At 35.7% G+C, this 23,797-nt stretch overlaps 1 protein-coding gene across 5 annotated transcripts in view; it reads right to left on the reverse strand.

Annotated features, from left to right (window-relative positions):
• LOC106068683 (myosin heavy chain, non-muscle) overlaps positions 1 to 23,541 on the reverse strand; it is a 53,670-nt gene extending 30,129 nt beyond the window's left edge. For 2 of the 5 annotated variants that reach the window (XM_056020295.1, XM_013228238.2), the window contains exons 1-3: positions 8,425 to 9,220; positions 6,775 to 6,931; positions 1,418 to 1,445 (exon numbers count right to left, since the gene is read on the reverse strand). In XM_056020295.1, the coding sequence (XP_055876270.1) occupies positions 1,418 to 1,445; positions 6,775 to 6,931; positions 8,425 to 8,781 (542 nt within the window). In that variant the 5' untranslated portion in view covers positions 8,782 to 9,220. Of the gene's footprint in view, positions 1 to 1,417; positions 1,446 to 6,774; positions 6,932 to 8,424; positions 9,223 to 23,268 lie in introns of those variants that run through there. The other 3 variants (XM_056020294.1, XM_013228463.2, XM_056020296.1) reach the window with 3 other exon arrangements.
• Positions 23,542 to 23,797: the final 256 nt, after the last annotated feature.

Below are 23,797 nucleotides of genomic sequence, written 5' to 3' on the forward strand. Positions count from 1 at the left end.
CGTCCAACATTACCAAACAACCCATTCAACTACACGTCTTACTAACTACGTCCAACATTACCAAACAACCCATTCAACTACACGTCTTACTAACTACGTCCAACATTACCAAACAACCCATTCAACTACACGTCTTACTAATTACGTCCAACATTACCAAACAACCCAATCAACTACACGTCTTACTAACTACGTCCAACATTACCAAACAACCCATTCACACGTCTTACTAACTACGTCCAACATTACCAAACAACCCATTCAACTACACGTCTTACTAATTACGTCCAACATTACCAAACAACCCATTCACACGTCTTACTAACTACTTCCAACATTACCAAACAACCCATTCACACGTCTTACTAACTACTTCCAACATTACCAAACAACCCATTCAACTACACGTCTTACTAACTACTTCCAACATTACCAAACAACCCATTCAACTACACGTCTTACTAATTACGTCCAACATTACCAAACAACCCAATCAACTACACGTCTTACTAACTACGTCCAACATTACCAAACAACCCAATCAACTACACGTCTTACTAACTACTTCCAACATTTCAATGACGCAGCACTACCTTTAAGTGTATTTCTTTAAGCTTGTCGTACAGTCCGGAGGATATCCATGTACATTGTACTGGTCATAAGACTTGAAGTTGTTAATAAAACATAGTGGTGTCAACTATAGTGACAGGTGCCTCCAGAGTATATACTTCATCCATTGGAGAGGCACATTAGGCAAGAGTGGGTTCACGAACTTCAAGGGAGGAATGGGTCATTTTAAGTGACATCGGTATTGGTTAGCTCCCAACAGGGCAGGGTTTGCCAGACACAGTAGCTTTTTCTAACTCTTTATTATACTCTAAACATCTCCTTACAAACCAAGTGTCAATACAAAGAGCTCTGCTATTGAATCAAATGTCTTTCAAGGACAAGATGGATACAAGTGCCCTCGTAAGCTCATAAACATTGCGAGAGGAGGGGGAGGGGCAGCAGACGACCGCGCATTTTATAGAATTTATTTTTAGTTTCAGCTTTTTACAGTTTTCTTTTCTCTAATAAATAGAGCTCCAGACCAAAAAGGTAGACTTAACAATGAAAGAGAAACAGCGTCTGTGTCTATATTTATCACCACTCCAGGGAGATAAGCTGACAATCTTGTCTAGTATTAGCCACAAGTAAAAAAAAAAAAAGGGGGGGGGGGCGGGAGTATTATAAAAGAAGTTGCACCAAAGTTTTCACTGGATCTCACTGTAATGTTTTTGTTTTGTTGCTAGTAGGATATGATTTATTAAAATGTAGGATTATTTGACTATACACAGTCCATATTGAATGTCTCATTCACTCAGCTAGACAACAGAGTTCTGACTTCACACGACAGACAGATCGAGGCTCTACTTACGTGCAGAGAATAGACTGGTCTTCACGATCTGAAAACAAATGAAATCAAAATGTAATAGAGAACGTGCAACCAAAGGTTATAGATGTGACACGAGGGACAAGACTGAAACATGCTTTGGGAACTGACAGATGAATGTGGTAATGTAGACTGAGCTCATGACATGGTCCATTACTCTTCATGGCAGCTGACAGCTACATACCTACCACCTTAAATGTGCACATTAAGAGAAAACAGACATTTGTAGCTGCTCTGTAGTACAGAGACCTAAATGTAGCAGTTTTTCTTTTCTAGCGTATACTCTTTGATGTTTATAGATATCACAAGAATTACACATACAACAAAAAATGTGGTCTAATTCAACACGATTTTGACAAGACAATAGAAACACCATAAACACAAACACCATAAACATAAACACCATAAACATAAACACCATAAACACATGCTGAAAAAATGAATGGATATGTATATTCAGCACCTAGCCTCACATGTGTTTTTATTGTCTTGTAAAAAGCACGTTGCATATATATTTATATAGTTTAAAGTAAACATTTAGATTGATAATATCTTACTTTGGACAACAATTTAGTTTTAATTCAGTGATGGAAATGAAGTCCAGATCAAAATGTTTTCATAAGGTCAAGTCAAAATAAAATGTTAAGGAACCACTGATCTAACCAATAAGCAAAACATCCTAAGGCCAGGTCAAAACAAAATGTTAAGGAACCACTGATCTAACCAATAAGCTAAACATCCTAAGGCCAGGTCAAAACAAAATGTTAAGGAACCACTGATCTAACCAATAAGCTAAACATCCTAAGGCCAGGTCAAAACAAAATGTTAAGGAACCACTGATCTAACCAATAAGCTAAACATCCTAAGGCCAGGTCAAAACAAAATGTTAAGCAACCACTGATCTAACCAATAAGCTAGACATCCTAAGGCCAGGTCAAAACAAAATGTTAAGGAACCACTGATCTAACCAATAAGCAAAACAACCTAAGGCCAGGTCAAAACAAAATGTTAAGGAACCACTGATCTAACCAATAAGCTAAACATCCTAAGGTCAGGTCAAAATAAAATGTTAAGGAACCACTGATCTAACCAATAAGCAAAACAACCTAATGCCAGGTCAAAACAAAATGTTAAGGAACCACTGATCTAACCAATAAGCTAAACATCCTAAGGCCAGGTCAAAACAAAATGTTAAGGAACCACTGATCTAACCAATAAGCAAAACAACCTAAGGCCAGGTCAAAACAAAATGTTAAGGAACCACTGATCTAACCAATAAGCTAAACATCCTAAGGTCAGGTCAAAATAAAATGTTAAGGAACCACTGATCTTACCAATAAGCAAAATCTCCTAAGGCCAGGTCAAAACAAAATGTTAAGAAACCACTGATCTAACCAATAAGCAAAACATCATAAGGCCAGGTCAAAACAAAATGTTAAGGAACCACTGATCTAACCAATAAGCAAAACATCCTAAGGTCACACATTGAATGCATCAGCTTGTCAAAAGGCATTGCTAATAAATGCTAATGTTCCAATCTACAATTAAATAACTCTATATGGGAGGGAGTGTGGAGACTGAGTAAAGCCCTTGACTTTCAAATCAATGGGGGGGGGGGAATTTTATTTTGAACTTAGGTATTTTAGAAAGCCTTGAGTCCACTACTTTAATGGTACATATCATACTTTGGGAAAGTAAAGGCGATTGATCACTGTGCTGACCACATGGCACCCTCATTAGCCATCAGGGCAATGGATGGCAAGGTATAACCAGGAACTAACTGTGAGACATGTAGTTACATAAAATCTTAATCATTGGTGAGATAGTATCAAGCAAACAAGACCTTTGTACTGGTTCATTGAAAACCAAATTGTTATGATGAATATATATATATATATAAAGCCAGCCCTTGCTGACAACACTGTCAGGCTTTCTTGAGTCCCAATGAACACTGGAGACAACACAGCTGTAGCAGACAGCTATAGCCACCACACTTGGTGTGAGATGGTCAGGTGCAGGTATCCCCTGACATGATACATCACACATTGGGACAAACACATACACAGCCACCTCCTTGGCCTATGACTAAGAGGTTATGAAGGAATGTGGATGGTTACAGCAGGAGAAAACAATCAATAGCTTGATGTCAATTATAACAAGGTAGAAGGACTCCAATTAGGTACATTAGAATATCAAAGGAAACCTACAAACAGTAAAAACACATCAGCTGCTTCCCCTACCCCGTGACTAGTTATAAGGACTATTGTATTATGCTGTTTAACAAATCACACAAATTGTGTTGATAAAGTTATAAATGTGAATGTGTGTAAGTACAAGTACTATTGCATCCCTTTAAAAGTGAATTTAAAAAGAAATTGAATTCCTGTATGTCTATGTTAGCAGTGACTATCTAACTAAACTGTTTGGAAATAACAATGTTGCTGGTTTTACCTTAACTGCCTTAACTCTAAAGTAGACACAATTCAAGGCTTTTTATGGTTGGAGCAATAAACTAGGTAAATATTGAGAGGAAGCTTTGACTTGATTTATTTAGTTGGATCTGTTTAAAATGTTATGCCTTTTAAAAATTGTATAATATTAGAATGAAGTAGATCTATCAGTGAAAAATCTATGATTCTTCAGAATATAAACTCTATTACAAATTATAGAACTCACATCACACAAAGTAGGCCTAGAAGCCCATGAAATTTAGTGTAGAAACTATTTCTTTATAGCAACTATCCATGCTATCAGATCTCAATGTTCAGTAAATACTTGAACAAATCACACAAACATTAAATGTACAGTCTGTTCTAATGAATAAATTATTAATGGAAGAGTTAAGAAATAATGTCACTGAGCTCAAAAAAGTAAATTAAACAATTACAGTCAATAATTGACTTGTTGCATGTGGTTTAGGGAAGAGAACAACCTTCTCAGGCTTCTTAGGCCAAAGCAGTGGCCACTCTACTAGCAAAGAGTCTATGAACATTGAAGATTGTATTTGTATCTATTGTTTCTATTTCATGTTTGTGTTCATTAAGCCTGAGATGGCAGCCTAGTATAAAGGGTACGGATTCAACTTATACCATCACTTTAGTCAAGTATTATTTCTTTCCCTTGTTTGAGATACCAATGTATTTATTACCAAAAGTTAATTACCTAATTGTTTGTTGTTGTTTTTTATTGATTCTTGTGTTTTCAGGTAAAAGAAATAACTGCAAAATTTCAGCTTGATTTGAGATTGGGTGTCTGAGAAATAATGTGTACCAACTTTTGGCCTGACACACAGACAGAGTTGATATAAGCTTTGTAAAAAGGATAGAAATTTATTTTAAATAAATATCATATAATATCTGAATAGAAATATTTCACAACCAACACAAACTTAGCAAGGTAAGTTAAAAATTCCTCTAAAGTAAAGGTTTGACAGGATAAGTTAAAACTTAACCATTAAGGATTTGACAGGGTTAATGAAACACAGTTCAAACTCAACAATCAAAGAAAAGAACTGATAGGATAACTTAAGCCTCAACTATGATAAATATTCAAACATTCCTACTTCAATGTAGTTACAAATAAATGATACTGTGTCAACAACAACCCACTACTAATGTTCAACAACCAGTAGCTTGCTGAGTCAACATGAAACTATTCAGAATCTTTCAAGCGAAACAAAGTCATGTACAGCTAGGCAGAACAACTGGGTTTTTTTCTCCCTTCCTTCTAATAGAATGTGTTGATGTGAATAGTTTTTTTGTTTTTTTTTAAAGGAGACATTCAGACATTCTCAGACTTAAAGTACACAGGGTAGAGGTAGTTATCAATGTAGAAATTCATCACTACTCAAACTAAATGTTATATATACACATAGGAGCTGACACTGTTAAGTGTAACTGCTATCATCTGAAGTAGGGCCATTAAAAAACAGGAATACAATAAAGTGGCTAAAGACAACTTACTGTTTGAGTATCACTTGAAAAGCAAGTGTCAGGACTCGAGCAAAATTTTAAAGTGTTACCCAGTCAGCTCAAACATTTTTGTCTTAACACTTAATGAACAACACATGATAGTACAATTATAGATATATACATATTTATATATACATATCATAAATGTCAGGTGTACAATAAATGAACTCTGAAAGAAACCAGAGATTATCCCTAAGGCACTAAGAATTTGATAACCAAAATAAAAGAATTTTTTTTTATTATTATTATATTTCGGATATAATTTAACAGCCATTTCCTGCATCTCTCTATCCATAATACTACAACCTTTAACCTTTTTATAAACATATCTAGAGACATGCATGAAAACATTTCAACAAGTAAATTAAAGAAACTACAGATTAAAAAAAAGGAAAGACAATAAATTGCAATAGTGAAAACAACCTGGCTATGAATGCTATATATGAAACATAGTACTTAAGCTATTTTATCCAGGAGTGCCTGTATGGATATGACAGAGAGGATCAGTGTGGTTAAGGAGTGGGGGATCTTACATCTCTAGTGGAAGTCAAAAAATAGCTTTTAAAATTAAGTTTGCTAATTTAAAAAAAAAGGCTTGCTATTGACTAGTGCAGTGATGCCCAAAATACAGCCCGCGGGCCGGGACGTGCTTCCATCCAGCCCGCCGAAAAGTCAGCATAAAATATAGAAATCCCCCCTCCCAAAAAAAAAATGTTCAAAATGTATCTTTACCTACATTAGGGCCCTCACTTTTTTCTAATGGATTACTACCAAGGCATTTAACATTGTGCGGTCATGAAATAGGACTATAGAATCAACTAGGCAAAGTGAACGGATCTTTACTTTTTGTAGAACATGATACCATTGCTAGCCAACATGGTTTGTTTTTAAAAAACAAGAACAAAATATAAACACAACTTATGCCATTTTTTGAAGTGTAAAAGAAAATTCAGATATCCCAATAATTCAATGAAAGTACTAGATCGTCGGGTTTGAAATAAAGTAGTTTCAGGTGAATTTCATTAAGTTTTTGTATCGTGTCCAACATGTGGCCCGCGAAAATAGTGTTGGAAATTAAAATGGCCCCCAGATTGACTTTGGTTGGGCATCACTGGACTAGTGGATAAAAAAATATCAATCTAAATTTTCAACTTAGTCTATTGTGAATTTCTGATAGTATTTTTAATCTAGTTAATTTTTTACTCCCTTCTGCATTAAAAAATCTTTTCTCCAAATGCTAAATAGTCATTCAGATCAGAAGTATGTAACAGTTACTTCACAAAAATACTTTTTTTTGTTTCAGAAGTACTGTTATAGTTTGAACTACAAGAGAACAAAATGTTAGTTATATTTTTGTTAATAAATAATTACCTTGCAACATACACCTGTAGGCACTGTCAGCAATAGCAAACACATGGGGTGGAACTTCATGGCGCTTTTTGCCTTTATAAATCTCTATAACTTTTTCAGTGTAGATTGGGAGCTTTTTATATGGGTTCACAACAACACAAAACAACCCAGAATATGTCTGAAAGATTGAAAAACAAATGTCAATGTAGGTTTTCTTTAAAAAGAAATTAAAAATATAGAATCAAGTGTGGTTAATCAGATCACATTGGTAAGCGATCATTTTTGTCCTAATAACCTGCTGGTCCAATTTATCATATTCAACTGGCATTTAGGATTTGTTTCTGTACTTTAGGCTAGCCTGATTAACTGTTTGTCTCTTTACCCTGATTACCAGATTTAATTGAACAGAAAATATTGTTTTTAATGAGCTTAATTACAGACTGACTTTAAACAGACTATCGCAGTTTTGATTAATTTAACTATACTATTTCATACAAGTTTGCAATTGCATATTTTATAGTATTTTTTTAAAAAGGCAGTCTGGTACTTTGAAACCAAAAAAATCCAATTGAATTTGAAAGTTACAAGGACAACAAAATTTAAACCAGTTTGTTGTTTTTACCCTTTTTTAAAGTAGGGTCAAAATGGTGTACCTACAAGCAGCTAAATATTTGGTGGGTTTTAATTTTTACAAGAAAGGAATGAATTTACAAGAAATTACAAGACATTTCTGCCAAGCTATTGTTGTTTTTTTTAAACTTAGTTTGGGTTATACTGATCTAGTGAATTGGATATACATCTATGTCAACATGGTGGATGTTCCCTTAACATATTTGTTTATTTTGCCACAAAAATGAAAATGAGAAAATGGTATTACCAAATATATTAAATATAATATACATAAACATTACATGTAAAGATATAGTTCAAAAAATATTCAGACAATTTTTTAAACTTTGAAATTATAACAAAATAAAAACTGGTGAGCAGCATTTTTGTTCCTTTCATGTAAAAATCACTTATAAGTGATTACATATAAATATATATAATTAAACAAGGAAGCTATAAAATTTTTATTTATGTATGCAGTCTTCTTTCATTGCATATGACTGGGGTCAAATAAAACTGTTTTTGTATGCTTTAACTTTAAAATAATAAGAAACTATGAAAATATACATACCAATATACTATAGTTATTGAGGCATATAGAAATAATTTCATCAGAGACAAAAATTTAAAACTCTCAGAAGATAATCTTTATAAAAACTATTTCATTGTCTACTGTAAAACTGTTATTTAAAATATAAAATATTCCAACTCTATCAATGGCAAACAAATTTGGTTTAGATAAAAAAATTGTATATGGGTTTCAAATAAATATTTGTAAGTCAGTAAGTCTGAGTAAGTCAATTGAGCAAATGTTTTCCTTAATTTAATTTTGTACCATAATCATAATAGAAAATTATTGAATTAGACTAATAATTAGATATAATTATAATAATATAATATAGAGTCTAGTTCTGGATCTAGATCTAGTCATGATATTGATATGTAATATAATTATTATAATGTAATATGATTTTATTTATAGAATTATAGAATAGATGAAGTGAAGTCAAATGTTTTATTTTTTTATTAGATCTATATGGACCCAGTCATTTATTAACTTACATAGATTAAACCTGAGTAGTATCTGTCTTTGAGATTGTGCAGAACTGAGGCTTCATTTAAGCAAGTAAGCTCAGCCATATCCTCTACTTTATTAAACTTTGGAGGATTCATTTTTTGAACATCATCTCTGTGGATAACTATTTTTTTGCCGGTTTCGTCCACAACACATTCTACTTGATCTCCTTTTTCTGATTTTATACTGGCAGCAACAAAACCATGGGTTTCGTCTGGAACCCAAACAAGTTTCTTGGATGCCCATTCTGCCTGGACAGCTGGGTCATTAATCACAGAACGGTCTATGGCGAGATAGCTAAGTTCTGTAGCACTCAGAGTTGAAGAACCGTCGAATTCCGCCATCTTGTTATGAATAGTAAAGCTTTTCCGGGATCACAGATCCGAAGCTAGCAACATTAAAAGTATTCCAATTAATAATAGAACTGCTAAATATACAGTTAGATTATCAAGTAATAAATTATGTCATTAAAATATTATGCTTTTTTTCATTTCACTAAACAACAAAAATTTTGAAACACCAGTAATCCGAAAACATAAAGTCTATACAGTAGTCCAACTTTAAACGAAGAAATGACTGACAATGGATAGTGGATACTGGTTGCTTGAGTCACGTGAACTACAGAGAACTTGACACGCCCTTTTTCTCTCACTTTTTTCTCATTCAGTAAATTATAAGATAAAGGCGGGAGATACGCTTTAATATCTACTACAGGAAATCGCCAATTGTATTTTCTATTGCCGTTTACTAGACTTGTTATTAAATATTTGATAAAACAAAATTAGTTGCAAACACTTGAGACACAAAAAATATAACTTTCATAAATAATGATTAGACTTGTTTAGTCTGAGTCACCCTTTTAAGGGAATTCCTGTTTCCGGTACGATACCATTATCCTTATAAGGCAAATATAAACAAATGTTTATTGTAGCGAAGCATTAATAACCTTACTGGCAATCGCCATTAGTCGCACTTTTGTGTAACTGTATTCAGTGTTAATCCTTTCCAGCCGACTTTAAGGCTGTCTTTAAATATTGCTGCTATGTGAAACAAAAAATGTTTATATCAGGGGTGTCACTTATTCTGACATAGTGAAGTCTAAATATCTAGATCTAGTTGTTAAATTTAAAACAGCTGTAAATTTACCCATATATTGGCTACCTACTTTAGCTCTAATTATGAGCATTTTTTGTTACATTTTAACTTTGTTGTTATACTTTTATATAACACCATCAATTAGATTTAAATCTAGATGTAGTAAAAAGTTATATAATTTAAAATAATTTTATTCATCAGTGAATGTACGAACTTCAAACACAAACACACACACATACATATATAAAGAAATAGGTGCCGGTACTCAGTGATGGATTGCCTAACTTTTAACTACTAATAAATAATAAACGTTAAAATACAAGAAAAGTAATCATTTTTTCCCCACATTGAAAAAGGTGTTTGTACGCCGTACCGATGCGTACCGTCACAAAAAGCATTATACACACAGCCTAGTGGTGTATAGGGCATAGGGCCTTTATATATATGTGGAGTCTTGGACTGAAAGCCCTCATTAAGATTTCGAATAGAACTAGAGTGTATCTAGGCCAGTCTTGATTCTTGGCCTATATCTTTTCGGGTTTTCTGTTTCAGACCGTTATAACTGTGTTGATTCAGGGTTGTTGTTTTTTTGACTGAGTAATGCAATTATTTATTTCTTTAATACCAAAATAAGAGCTTACGATGGAACTCATTCACCCTTGTCACTAGCTGTAATACATGTCATTTTTTTTATAGACAAACTTTTATTATATTATCTTATATACTACGGACATTACTTTAAAAACTAAGATGATTACGTTTTACACCTAGTGGTAGGTTTGTGTGATTATATCTGTGTACCACCAGCTGTTATACATCTGAATCTAGGCTACATGTAGCCTGCCTAATATTACGTATAACATTGGCCTACGCTTAGGGTTAGCAGCTGTACGCTTAACGGTAATGAGGGTGACTACAAAATGACTATGTCGGAGAAACATGTAGTGTCCTTAGCTGACCTGCTCTACTGACGTCAACAGTCCCGACCCCAAGTCATCCCCGTAAATAAAGTAGACCAATGAGCCGCGTGTAGGTGAACACAATAGTGTCAATAGCTTCGTTAGTTCCTCTTAGCCTGTTTTCGACACCAGCAGGTGATCCACAATGCCGTTTGCGTAACATCTTTAGCAAGGGAATTAACTATTTCAGATTTTGAAAAAAAAAAACGCGTTAGTTATCTCCCCGGAGATACAAGACTTACCTGAATCATGTTCAAAAAGCCCTAGGTTATTTTCAGTGATTTTGTTTGAAAAGAAAGGAGCATCTTCTGAAAACTTTTACACAAAGAAAAAAAAAGAATCTTGCTACAGATTTTAATTGTGTTTATTTTATTTGTAGTTGACTGAGCGCTTTTAGCTCACTGTAGCAACGCATTTAAAAAATAGAATGAAACATAATTATTTAAAAAAATAAAATAATGAAAATTAGGCCTATCTGTTTAACTATAAGGGTTACATTAGGTCTTCTAGTATGTGCGTCTTTTTGCAAAGATTATAATAACTCACTATCAAAGCTAAAAACATGTAATTGCGCTAAACAAAACAATTGATAAACTATTTCTAATCGCACAGATTTATTATTGTTATTCTACATATATTAAACATTTAATTACATGACTTGGGCCTATTTAAACTAATTGATACAATTAAACTTACTATAAACTTTGTGGTTTTGTTTTAAAGTATTGTTCATGTTTTTCTCGTTTTAAAATTACTGTCAACGACTAATATGCGCGTTATAGAAATCACATTGCTTTGAATAATTATTTTTTTAGTTCAAAGACCACAATAAACTTGAGAGTTCAATACAACGTCTAATACATAGAGTAAGCATGTCAATCTGTTTTATCGCCCCCCCCCCCAACCATTAAATATGAAGCCATGTATTACAGTCATACAAAAAAAAAAGTAATTGAAACTGCAAAAAAACTTTTTTAATTAATTTTTTTCACCACTTTTGTAAAGTGTGGACTTCATTAAATATTATAAACAACACTAGAGCTTCTCTAAAATCTGACATGACATTTGTATTTGATGTGGAACGACCCACTTCATAGGGCTACCCCCCCCCCTTTCCTTTTCGAAACACACACATGCTTTTGGGCCGTGAATAATTATATCACTTAAACGCTCCGCCCCCCCCCCCCCCCATCCTCTGCCCACGCGCCCACAACAACAAAAAATTAGTCCTAACTACATAAATTGTGAGTTATAGTCCTAAATTTATTTAACTAGAAAAATATGAGATAGAGTAAAGGTTGGAAAAAGTCGACTATGAAAAGATTATCTGGCTTTTGAACTCATCTCAACCGTGACTGTTATATTGACTTTTATTCGGCGTCTCGATTCAGTATCCAAATATTGAATAATATAAGTGCTTTTTTAACGCACCCTCCCCCCACCCGCTTTCACACTTGTCGACCCTTTTGTATTTTGACTTCCAGATATGGCACCTTTAGTTTGTTTCAACTTTTTGTTTTTCATCCTTTCATCATAAGCCAAGAAATGTACGAACCCTGGATTGAACATCGAATAGCTCGTATCAGCTCATGTTTATTACGTATATAATGTTGGCGATCATGAAGTAGTGCACCCTAATCAAGACGGACTATTTATCTTTTGTATCTGCTGATTAAGCGAGTTCAGAATAATACGTCACATAGTAGGTCTAGCTGCGACTAACATGCCCATAGGTCTAGCTGCGACTAACATGTCCATAGGTCTGGCTACGACTAACATGTCCATAGGTCTAGCTGCGACTAACATGTCCATAGGTCTGGCTGCGACTAACATGTCCATAGGTCTGGCTGCGACTAACATGTCCATAGGTCTGGCTGCGACTAACATGTCCATAGGTCTGGCTGCGACTAACATGCCCATAGGTCTAGCTGCGACTAACATGTCCATAGGTCTGGCTGCGACTAACATGTCCATAGGTCTGGCTGCGACTAACATGTCCATAGGTCTGGCTGCGACTAACATGTCCATAGGTCTAGCTGCGACTAACATGTCCATAGGTCTGGCTGCGACTAACATGTCCATAGGTCTTGCTGCGACTAACATGTTCATAGGTCTGGCTGCGACTAACGTGTCCATATGTCTAGCTGCGACTAACATGTCCATAGGTCTGGCTGTGTAAGTTCACCCTGACATTAAATACGTCTATGACATGATTATACCAAAAGCCTTTCCAACAAATACCAAGTGATTTTTTGGCCTATCACGTTCGGACTAAAGGCCCATTTCTTTAAATCGCTTGAAATGTAGAACCTATAATGGCTTAACTGCTAGTATCTACTCTGCATGTTACACAGTAGGCTAAGCAGTTAATGTAACATAGGGCGGGTATCCTTGTAATGTTTATTATAAAGATCAACTCAGGCCCCATTTTGTCCCCACTGGCATAAAGAAAAATAGCTGGCAGTAGCATGAGTAGGCCCTAAATGACTTCTGAAAAAGTTGAAGAGCTCTCACGAAGGCCACGGGACACACATTTGAGGCCCAATGAAAACCCTTGTAGAAGACAGACGCAGAAGGCGTAAAGAAAACTTGTATAGATCCCCAGCGGACAAACGGCTTTGTCGGCATCAATTGTGAAAAATATGGGTTTGCGTGGCCATTCCAATCGTACCAACTTTCACTATACAGCCCTGTTAACTGGGGATGACACACCTCTAAATGGTCACAAGCCAGAAAGGGATCGTCGCCTTTTATGTACCACTTCTCCCGCCCACACTGCAAGTCTCGGATAAGACCGTTGCTGGCTGAGCCAAGAAATTTCTATTAATCAAATAAGAAAATAAAACTAAAATGTTATTTAACCTTGGTTAGGCCAATAATAGAATATGCATCCTCTGTTTGGGACCCCTCAACTCAAGAAAACATTAAGAAACTGGAACAGACACAAAATAGAGCAGTGCGATTCATAACAAACGAATATTCACATTTGACTTGAGTAACACATTTAGTAGAATCACTAAATTTAGAAAGCCTTCAGGACAGAAGACTCAAAAGTAAAGTAGCAATTGTACATAATCTTCAAATACAAAAACAAAATTTAATAAAATCCTCTGAAAGACACAAAGATAAAGGCACATTCCTCGTCCCATATGCTAGGACAAATTTGTACAAATACTCCTTCTTCTCTAGTGCTATTAGAGCATGGAATGGGTTGCCTGAGCTAGCCAGGAAAACCAGTGACTTGGCAGAATTTAAGTCATTGGTTAATATGCATGACTAAATGCATGACGCGTAGGACGTAATCATCTTCTTTTTTGAAGTAACGTTTGTATTATATAAGATAGATAAGAGCCATTTTGCACCCCGACCGATATCTACGCCACACGGATGTCATGTTAAGCTTTCATTCTCTGTGGTAATGAATTCGTTTATATGTAATCCTACTAAGGGATGTAACTACTGTGACAAGCGATGAAATGTTGATAGAAAATGAAAAGTCTAACAACCAAAAATTACGTCGTAAATAAAAACATTACTCAGATTTAAGAAAGCATAACCTTTTTTTTTTTTTTTTTCAAATCATATATTAGGACCGGAAGTCGTTTGATGTTTATGTACTTTAGTCTTTAGTTGTTCCTGATTGAATGTTTAGGCGTCTGCAATACTGGCCTAATGTTCCCCTTTAATGACCTTGCGTTGACGTAAAGGTCATCTGTTTCTATGGTCGGAGGTTAACGATGGTGTCACGTGGCCAGCACAAAGACCAACCGCCTCTACTTTCCCTAACTAATGTCAGGTACCCATTAGAGTTGGATAGACTCAGGGGCGTCCTAAACATCCAGAAATTCAAAATCCCTGTTTTCAACGAGATTCGAACTCGGTTCAGAAGCCAAGCGATTGACCACTCAGCCACCACGCACAGGCCGACTATAATCTTATCTTATCATTTATTAGACATTTGATGAACTTTCATTGATTTAATTAATTCTGGAGTTTGTTACTTAAAAATAAATTACCGAATCCTCACGTAAATTATTTCCATAAAAAGCAACACCCCCCCCCCTCATCCTAATTTGTTTTGTTTACGTTAGATCTCGCTCGCTTTGAAAGCATTGTCCTTTTGAAACTCATTTTATCCTCTTTAATTGTAGCACTGTGAAACCAGTCTCTGAATCTTTGAACACGCGATCAACATGGACGTGACCAAATATTGACATGCATAGTGCTAACAAAGTTAAGAAGAATTCTAAATTAGGATGTGTGTGTGGTTAAATGTTAATTATTGTTGTAATTGTAATAAGTGATTCTATAATTCTAAATTAGAATGTGTGTGGTTAAATGTTAATTATTGTTGTAATTGTAATAAGTGATTATATAATTCTAAATTAGGATGTGTGTGTGGTTAAGGGTTAATTATTGTTGTAATTGTAATAAGTGATTATATAATTCTAAATTAGGATGTGTGTGTGTGACAGGTGGATGAAATGTGACGTGTGTTTGGCGCGTTTAATGTCTAGGGGATGATTATTTTTAAAGCTATCACACACCAACCTATCAGCATATGAATCGGGAGCAGACACGCAACGAGACAAGCAATGAAAGATAGATACAAAAGTTAAAAATGAAGAATATTTATTTACATAAATATACATATAAGAATAAAAAGGGGGAGGATTTGCATCTATCTCTAAATAATACTAGATTTAATCATCACTCTTGCACCTAATAAGAGAGTATGTCACTTTGTCCTCTGACTTAGCTGGTTTTCCTGTTGATGTCGCAGCTGGCTGTGTCTTGGCTTGAGGTTCTGCAGCTGGAGGTGGCGCTCTAGCGGATAGAGGGACGCCGGTGATATAGTTCTTGTGGAGTCTCAATCCCAAGTTCTAATATCTGTAGTGGGCACAGTAGGGCGGGTGGCCGGCTACCGTGGGCACAAGTGTACTGCGGGCAGAGCTGATCTGCCGTGGGCAGCGTAGTTGACAGGATATGTCCAGTGAGTTGCAGAGGGTTGGCGTAGCTATGACGTCTCGCACAGGCCTGAGTCTATAGGGACGTCGCACCTAATAGGTTGACAGGTGGGCTGTCGAATAGGCGGGCAATGCCGATAGCGCCAAGTAGTAGAGTTGAGTAGATCTCAGTAGGCAAGTGCAGTGCTGAATAGCACTAAGCACATAAATAGGCAGGTAGGTAATTCTTGATAGCAAATAGATAGGCAGACACCTGAGGGAGGCTGCGGATAAATAAAGACAAGTTAGGACATGTCTCTCATACATCTTATCGATGCCCTCGACTGAGGTGTATTCGTCAGATTGGTAAAATTGCTTTTGAGCACAAAAGGGGAGATGATGACAAATGGGATTTGGAAAAATAGATGGCTGATAGTAGTAATATACAAATGTACATAAATAATAATAGAAAATGTACATAGAAGGGGAAATAATAATCTCAAATAAACAACACAGGTGGATAGAGAAAGAGAGGGGGGGGTGAATTGGGCGGTGGTCAGCGACCAAGACGGTTTGTTTACATATGACCGTGGGTCGAGAACAATGGAGCGCGCTTAAATGGAGAGGGTGTCCGTTCAAGCGGCGCAACTCTCATTAGAGTAAAATGAGTAAAGGGGAGATAATTCATAACTCTTTTCTAGACGCAGTATTAGTGCGCTAGTAAAATTATCAAGGCGGTCAACCGAGATAAAGGAAATAAAATAAGATGTACAAATATATACATGGTTGCATCAACGATCAATTGAGCAGCGTAGCATTAATAGATTAATGCAATACATAAAATATACATTAGCCAAGTTCATGTTTTCTACTTACGACAGTGAGAAATACACAATGCACTAATTAAATATAAATGAAATAATAAACTACACATCCAGTGGAAATAGCACAAAAGTAATTAAGATGGAACTTGTGATTAAGTTCGGCTTACCACCAGGTATTCCTCTAGGAGGGAGAACAAATGATATAGTCCAGACTCGATTGCTCAACGAGAATGAGAAATAAGAGGGTCCGATTTCATTTGGGTCTACTTTATATAGGCCTGGAAAATGCGGGCGGAAACAGGAAATGTCCTAGGCTCAGCATTATCTTACACGTGGGTGAATTTGACTCGAGGTGGGATTCGCACATTGGAAAGATCAATGGGCGTGTTTGTCCTCGCGGTCTCCTAGATCAAAGAGAGTTGTGGGAGAGAGGGGGGAAGAAAGAAAGACTGACTCGCATTCCCCTCAAGGTGGTGTCAACCGCGACCGTCAGTCAGACATCCGGCGGATAAGACAAAAGAGATAGTGTGATTATCTTTCCCCGATCAAGGGCAGATAAATGAAAGGACTGGCCTAGTTTTCTCCAAGGTGGTGGACTAAGGTCTAGCCTGAAGAGAAAAAGGTGGGGCGGGTGGAGAATTTAGGGGTAGGATGGGGAAATAATTAAAATAAAATAAATAAATAATGAAAAATAATAATTAATGCTGTGATAAATTTGAGTGACTCTGACAACGAGTTTTTGACTTGTCACAGTGTGGTTAAGGGTTAATTATTGTTGTAATTGTAATAAGTGATTATATAATTCTAAATTAGAATGTGTGTGTGTGTTTGATTGTTAATTATTGTTGTAATTGTAATAAGTGATTATATAATTCTAAATTAGGATGTGTGTGTGGTTAAGGGTTAATTATTGTTGTAATTGTAATAAGTGATTATATAATTCTAAATTAGAATGTGTGTGTATTTCATTGTTATTTATTGTTGTAATTGTAATAAGTGATTATATAATTCTAAATTAGGATGTGTGTGTGGTTAAGGGTTAATTATTGTTGTAATTGTAATAAGTGATTATATAATTCTAAATTAGGATGTGTGTGTGGTTAAGGGTTAATTATTGTTGTAATTGTAATAAGTGATTATATAATTCTAAATTAGGATGTGTGTGTGTTTGATTGTTAATTATTGTTGTAATTGTAATAAGTGATTCTATAATTCTGATTGTGTCCTCACGTCCAAGTCATTACTTTAAATAGAAAACGAAGAAAAAAAAATGAAAAGTACTTTTTAAAAAAGTCAGTACACCTTATAGAGTGATTTTTTTAAAAATAACTAATGATTGTTAAATAAAAAAACAACATCAAACATGTTTTACTCGCCCCCTCCCCCCCTCCCCCGAAAGCGATATTCCTTTCAAGAACGCGATAGCCCTTTCATAACCTATGTTGAATTTAGATCTAGATTTCTCGCCAAATTTACATGTATTTATTTTTACTCTGAAAACTTAGAACGGTCAAACTTACGAGTTTTCCCCGTGTGGCCAACGAACTAGTATCTTTTTTCACAGTGATATACATCAACTGTTAAATTTATAGGAAAATCGTTAGAGCCGTTTTTGAGATCAGCTTCCAAGTTCCATCCTTCCATCCTACGCCCACCCAGAATATTACAATATTACATTTCTCATGCCACGAACTAGCTCATGTAGGCTAAATATATAAGAGCATGTGTTACTGGTTACAGGCTTGCTGTGTTTCATTACACGAATATGACATGTTAATCAGGCTAGACTATTCTACAGTGCACGGGCGAAGGATATTTTTAGCATCGGTTGAACCAGAGATCGCATGTTGTTGTTTTAGATCTGGGCTTGAATTAGAATGCTTGGACACTTTAAAGATCCGGCCGAGGCATTTTACTTGTTTATAAAGGATCATTTCGAAAGGGAAATAGTTCTTCATATATTATGAAATTGTAAACGCGGCGAGTTTTATTTTAGGCTACATGTATGAAGAAAATTAAGATTTTCCTAAAATAATAGAGCCAAATGTTAACCTAAACTTTAAGATGGACTTGACCAGATGAAGAGATAGGCCTTTTTCTAACTGATCTTTTTTTTTAGTAACCCCAGAAAGGGGAAAAGTCGCTATTTGTTTTGTGTGGAATGTCTGTCCGTCCGTCCGTCCCGTTTATATCTCGTAAACTAGAAAAGAAAGTGAACATCCGACATCATAACATTTTAGACCTTTCAAAGTTCTGATGCAACGGGTAGCCTACTTTTTTCTTTTCTGAAAGCGTAAAATCTAATTTTTTAAATCACTTATGCAAGCAGTTTTTTTCATAAAAATACATCACTTTTACAACTATTCACTATTAATAGTAACTAACACGGGAGGCTCTTAGCAGAGGAGGCATTTATGCAACTGGTTTTAGATTTTTTGTAAATACTTTTTTTACATTTGTAATGCTAAGTACGTTCTGTCATACTAACTACTACATTTAAACACACACAAAAATGTTTACTTTTTTAAAGAGAAAAAATCTATTTAGTATGCATATAAGTTGGACATCAATTAATAAGTAGTTTTTCATATTATCGCGTGAACTGCAGCGCTGCACTGTAGCTATAACATATTGCACTAAAGGAAAAATTATATTTTTCTTGAGGATTTGAATAAGAGATTACCCTTTACAAAACAATTAGATCAATTAGACAATCATTGTAAGACATCAGTTAGGCCAGGTTCACATCTAACTTCATCTATCCTTTGGTCTGCTGGACCGCTGGGGCACCACACAAAATCTGTCAACCTTCTTTCTCCATTCTTCTCTGTCATTTATCTTTGATAGAATTTCATTCTGATGATCTTTCTGAAAATATTGAAAGCTGCCTTCTCACCTGCCTGTGTGAACCACTTTGGGGGCCGATTTTGAGTTTAGGCCTATGTTTTCACACAAACTGTCTTTATAACCTTGGTTTTTTTTTGGTTTTTAATTTGTTCGGAGTTCGGATGCACCATCTCATATTTTCGGTTTAGGTCCTATAAAACTCCAATCAACATATGAATATACGAATGAAATGGTATCTTTTCCTTTCACCTATCGCTTAGTCTGTTGAACCGTCTTTCTCCATTCCCATCTGACTTTTGCCTTGCCTTGAATCTCTTTCAATGCCAAACCCGTCCGTTATTTTCTGTTGTCTTCACGACCCACGATGACAATATAGCAAGCTATTTTGTTTGTTTCTTTGTTTGGCTACAGTTTATAGATACGCTTACAATACAATACTAAGTACTTTGAACTATTAGACCTGGATGTGTTGGGAACGGTCCAAGGCACACTTCCCCTTTTTTCTGCTTCTGAACCCACCAGTGATTACGCCTACAATTTCTCCATGTCGTTAAGGCCTCTTACCAGGGGCGGACTGGGTATCAAAATCGGCCCGGGCATTACCATATAAACCGGCCCACAAATGTCGTGTCATATATTTTCGGTGTGTGTGAGGGATTTTAAACCTCTCCGCAATTTACACACATATATATATATATATATATATATATATATATATATATATATATATATATATATATATATATATATATTAGTGTGTGTCTATATGTTATTAATCTTCATTACATTCTTATCTTTCATTCTTTCAAACGTTTTTCCTACCCTAGAATACTCTCTTCCTATAATTAGTGAAAGGCAGTTTACACCGCCAAGGGACAGCTCCCCCAGTGGGGTCCGGTATCCAAGCATTATTTTCGTTATTTTAAGCTTTAAAAAATGCATATTCTGAGGTATCAACAGTGCAATTAGCCTGCTACTCTTCCGCTACAAAAATCAAAAACTAAATCTTCTATTCAGTGGAGTCCAGCGACTGGCAGAAAAAATGTAAAATGCTTTAGTTTTTGTATTGGAGGTGGGGGGGGGGGGGGAAACCACAAAACCCCTTTTGGCTACGCTCATGAAATTTGGTGACTGTAGTTTGCTTAGGTTGGCTGCACTGGGGAAGTAAGTAAAGTTTCCCTTTCAGACAATGAGATCTGAGGCCGGTGATGGTTTGAACTCCTCCCCTCTCGGCTACGCCCATGTGTTTTATCATAGGTGTAAGCCTAATTCTATTCAAAATATATAAAGTTTGATAACGCATCGAAAACTGGATGTATGCTTTCGTAGGCTTACATAATGTATTCTATTTATACATGTATGTAGTCTGAAAACTATAAACACTACAATAGCAGCCTTAATGAGTATCAAACTTTTTGGTATTACTTATAGATTACAGACGTTTCTTAACAAAAATAAAAATAATTAGTCCTACGCATTTCACGTGTCAATCTAGTCATGCATGTTGATCTGTGACTTAAAATATGCTAAGTCATTGGTTTTCCTGGCTGACTCAGGCAACCCATTCCTTTAAAGTGGTATCACCACAAATACAAAACTAGGGGTCTATCGAGCTGTCGTCCTCCCTACATTGCTCTATGACTCAGAAACATATGGATAGTGTACAGTTAACATGCAAAGAAACTGAATCACTACCACGACATGTCTGTGAAAAATACTGAATGTCAAATGGCAAGACAAAATACCAAATACTGAAGTCCTTCAAAGAGCGGGTCTGCACAGTCTCGAAGACATCAAAGTAGTGTTGAAGGCCATGCCGCTTGTGCATAGTAGAAAGTACGGTCTTACGTTTTACAAATGATAACACGTACAGTGTATAGTGTAATTCTTAAATTTTATTCTTGTTGAATTTCAAACAAAATTAATTCTAATAATAATAAATAAAAAAAAACAACAAGAAAACGTGTTCGGGCCTTTGTGTCTTGCTGCTGTCACTTTTTTAAAAAGTTGTCTGCATTTAATTTTTTTTTCTTTGGTCGCGACCAGACCGGCCCACCGGGCATTTGCCCATATAGCCAGTCCGCCCCTGCCTCTTACCAAATTGTGGGCACGTGTTTAGACCTGACATTGCCTTACAAAATAATCTTCGCACTGCGGCCTCCGCCCACCTCTTTTTTTTTTTATTAACGGAGCAGAAAAATTAGGCCCTTTATTTACAAAATGAGGTCGACATAGATTCGCATTACCCCCCTTCGCCCTCTATATTAAGTCTGGTAATGATAGTAGTGGTCTCTTGTTGGTCAACCCATGGTCACTATTGATAATGCGATTTAGGTGTGCGTTTGTGTGTGACATAATATGTGAGCACCTCAGTCCTACCAGTAGGCCTATAATTAATAAGTGGGGGGGGGGGTAAAAAAACAAAACAAAAATAATCGTCAAACCATCAACTAAAAAATGTCTTTCTCAACTGGTTTGCTATTAAACTCATGCGCACATATTCAGCTGGAAGGGAATGAGCCGACAACGTTTCCCAGTCTTAACATGGTGACCAATCGGAAACGTTCGAGAGAAAAGATTAATAGGCTAGTGCAGTGAAGCTAAGATGGACACACATGAAGTGCCACATGAAACTGTGGTCATTGGAAAAACGAAAGCCTCAGCGACCTTTCAAGATCCACACAACGTTCATCAAAAGTCTTCAAACCCCCCTCCCTCCCTCCACGGGGGCAAACACCCGCAAGGCAGTTGTGATAAAGAGAAGTAAAAAAAAAACAAAAACATTCGTACTAATTAAGGTGCTTAATCTTCGGCCTCGCTCTTGTATTCCTTAATGTCTTAAGAATTGGAGAGTTCCACTAACTAAACAATGTCAAGGACGCTAAATTTAACTTCAATGTTGCCAACTATTAGAACCTACAAAATGAAACCATGGTGAAACGATTAGACAATTATATTCTGCTGTGCTAAAAAGGGCACAACAATTATCAAAATAGATTATCAGCACTTCCTTTATTATGTAAGCCGGATACACCAAAAAAAAAAATAAAAAAAAAAAAAAAATTGCTATTTATATCTAGTCTATGCTATTTATGGATTTGCCTCCATGTATGAAAATCCCCGATAGCGCCATCGGGTGGAAAAATGGAATAAATGTGTAAATTTGCATCTCAGATAGAAGGATTGCTTAAATCCAGTCTTTTTCCTTAGTCTATGAAGAAGAGCTTATCATTGGCCCGATTGGCCTAGAGCCCTAGACTAGAGTTTTAAGAAAGGTAGTCGCGACTCTAATAAACATCAACGAAATCAACTTGCTGTTACATAAAAATAAGCCTTAGGGGCTATATTAGTCCCACAATGAACTTCGAAGAGACATTAGGTTTATAAGTAATCCTACGGTACGTCCAGGGGCTGACTGGCTATATGGGCATTAGGGCAAATGCCCGGTGGGACGGTACCCAAATGGGTCAGTAGGACCAAAAAAAGGGCCGCTTGGATGCCACTATGTATTAAATTGTTACAGGTTTTATAATATTCTTTTACAAACGGGGCCCTCTTAAATCTCTCTACAGTGTAATTGTAATTTAATTTATTCGAAATAATGTAATAGCCTACATCCGTAGACAGTGCTACTAGTGTGCTTTTAGGGCCTACACACTGAGCGATTAAAAAGCAACATAACCTTAAGGGCTATCTTTTTTTAAAAATAGAAATATAGAGCTCATTGTATGCATGTGAACAGTTATCGATGGTCAAAGTAATATAATGATTTTGAGGATCTTTAATTGGATGTCCATCAAAAGATAGGCCTATGTAATTTACGGGCCTGATTGTATAGAAATGCCTGGGCCGATTTGGACATCCAGTCCGCCGCTGGGTACGTCCCATGCATTCTTCAAGCTGGGTAAAGTAGTCTGTGAGACTCACCCACTTAAAATAGACCTAACGATTACAATCAATTTAAAAGTGCATACATTGTTGTTTATGGGCAATATCAATAGTGGAGAACTAGAAGTCTTGTTCTTTAATTCAAACGACGGGAGTGCTGGGACTATAGGCCTAGATTCCTGGTAGTGTCAATCTAACAACTCAATAGGCCTATAATTTTTATTCTTCCAGTTGTACTATTTTGTTAAAATGTTATTTATTAGACTACTTACAATTTACGTTAGAAGATCACGTTGAAAGTTGACAACGTTTTAACTAATCATACATTATTCAAAGTAACAATTAAGATGAGTCTGTATCTGACTAACTGTACACATTATCCATCCAATAGACTATTTAGCTCGGATAATTTTATTATTATTTTTTTTTTACAATCCTATCAGAGCCACAATATTCAAATACGAGAAGCAGAAAGAAAATAAATCTAATTTATTATTCATCCAATAGACTATTTAGCTTGGATAATTTTATTATTATTATTATTTTTACAATCCTATCAGAGCCACAATATTCAAATACGAGAAGCAGAAAGAAAATAAATCTAATGTAAGCAGTTAAACATGACAAATGATAAGATATAAATCAAACGCTAATTAAAGACCTGATCGTAATGATAGTCTAAAAATACACGAAGCGTGTGACTGGTGCTACCAAAGTGAAAAACAAAACCAAAAAAAAAAAAAAGAACTTGATATGAGAATGTAGAGAATGTAACATTAAATCAAACAGCAGCTCCATTGG

The sequence above is a fragment of the Biomphalaria glabrata genome, chromosome 2 (genome assembly GCF_947242115.1).
Source record: "Biomphalaria glabrata chromosome 2, xgBioGlab47.1, whole genome shotgun sequence".
In the NCBI taxonomy this organism is placed as follows: Eukaryota; Metazoa; Mollusca; class Gastropoda; family Planorbidae; genus Biomphalaria; species Biomphalaria glabrata.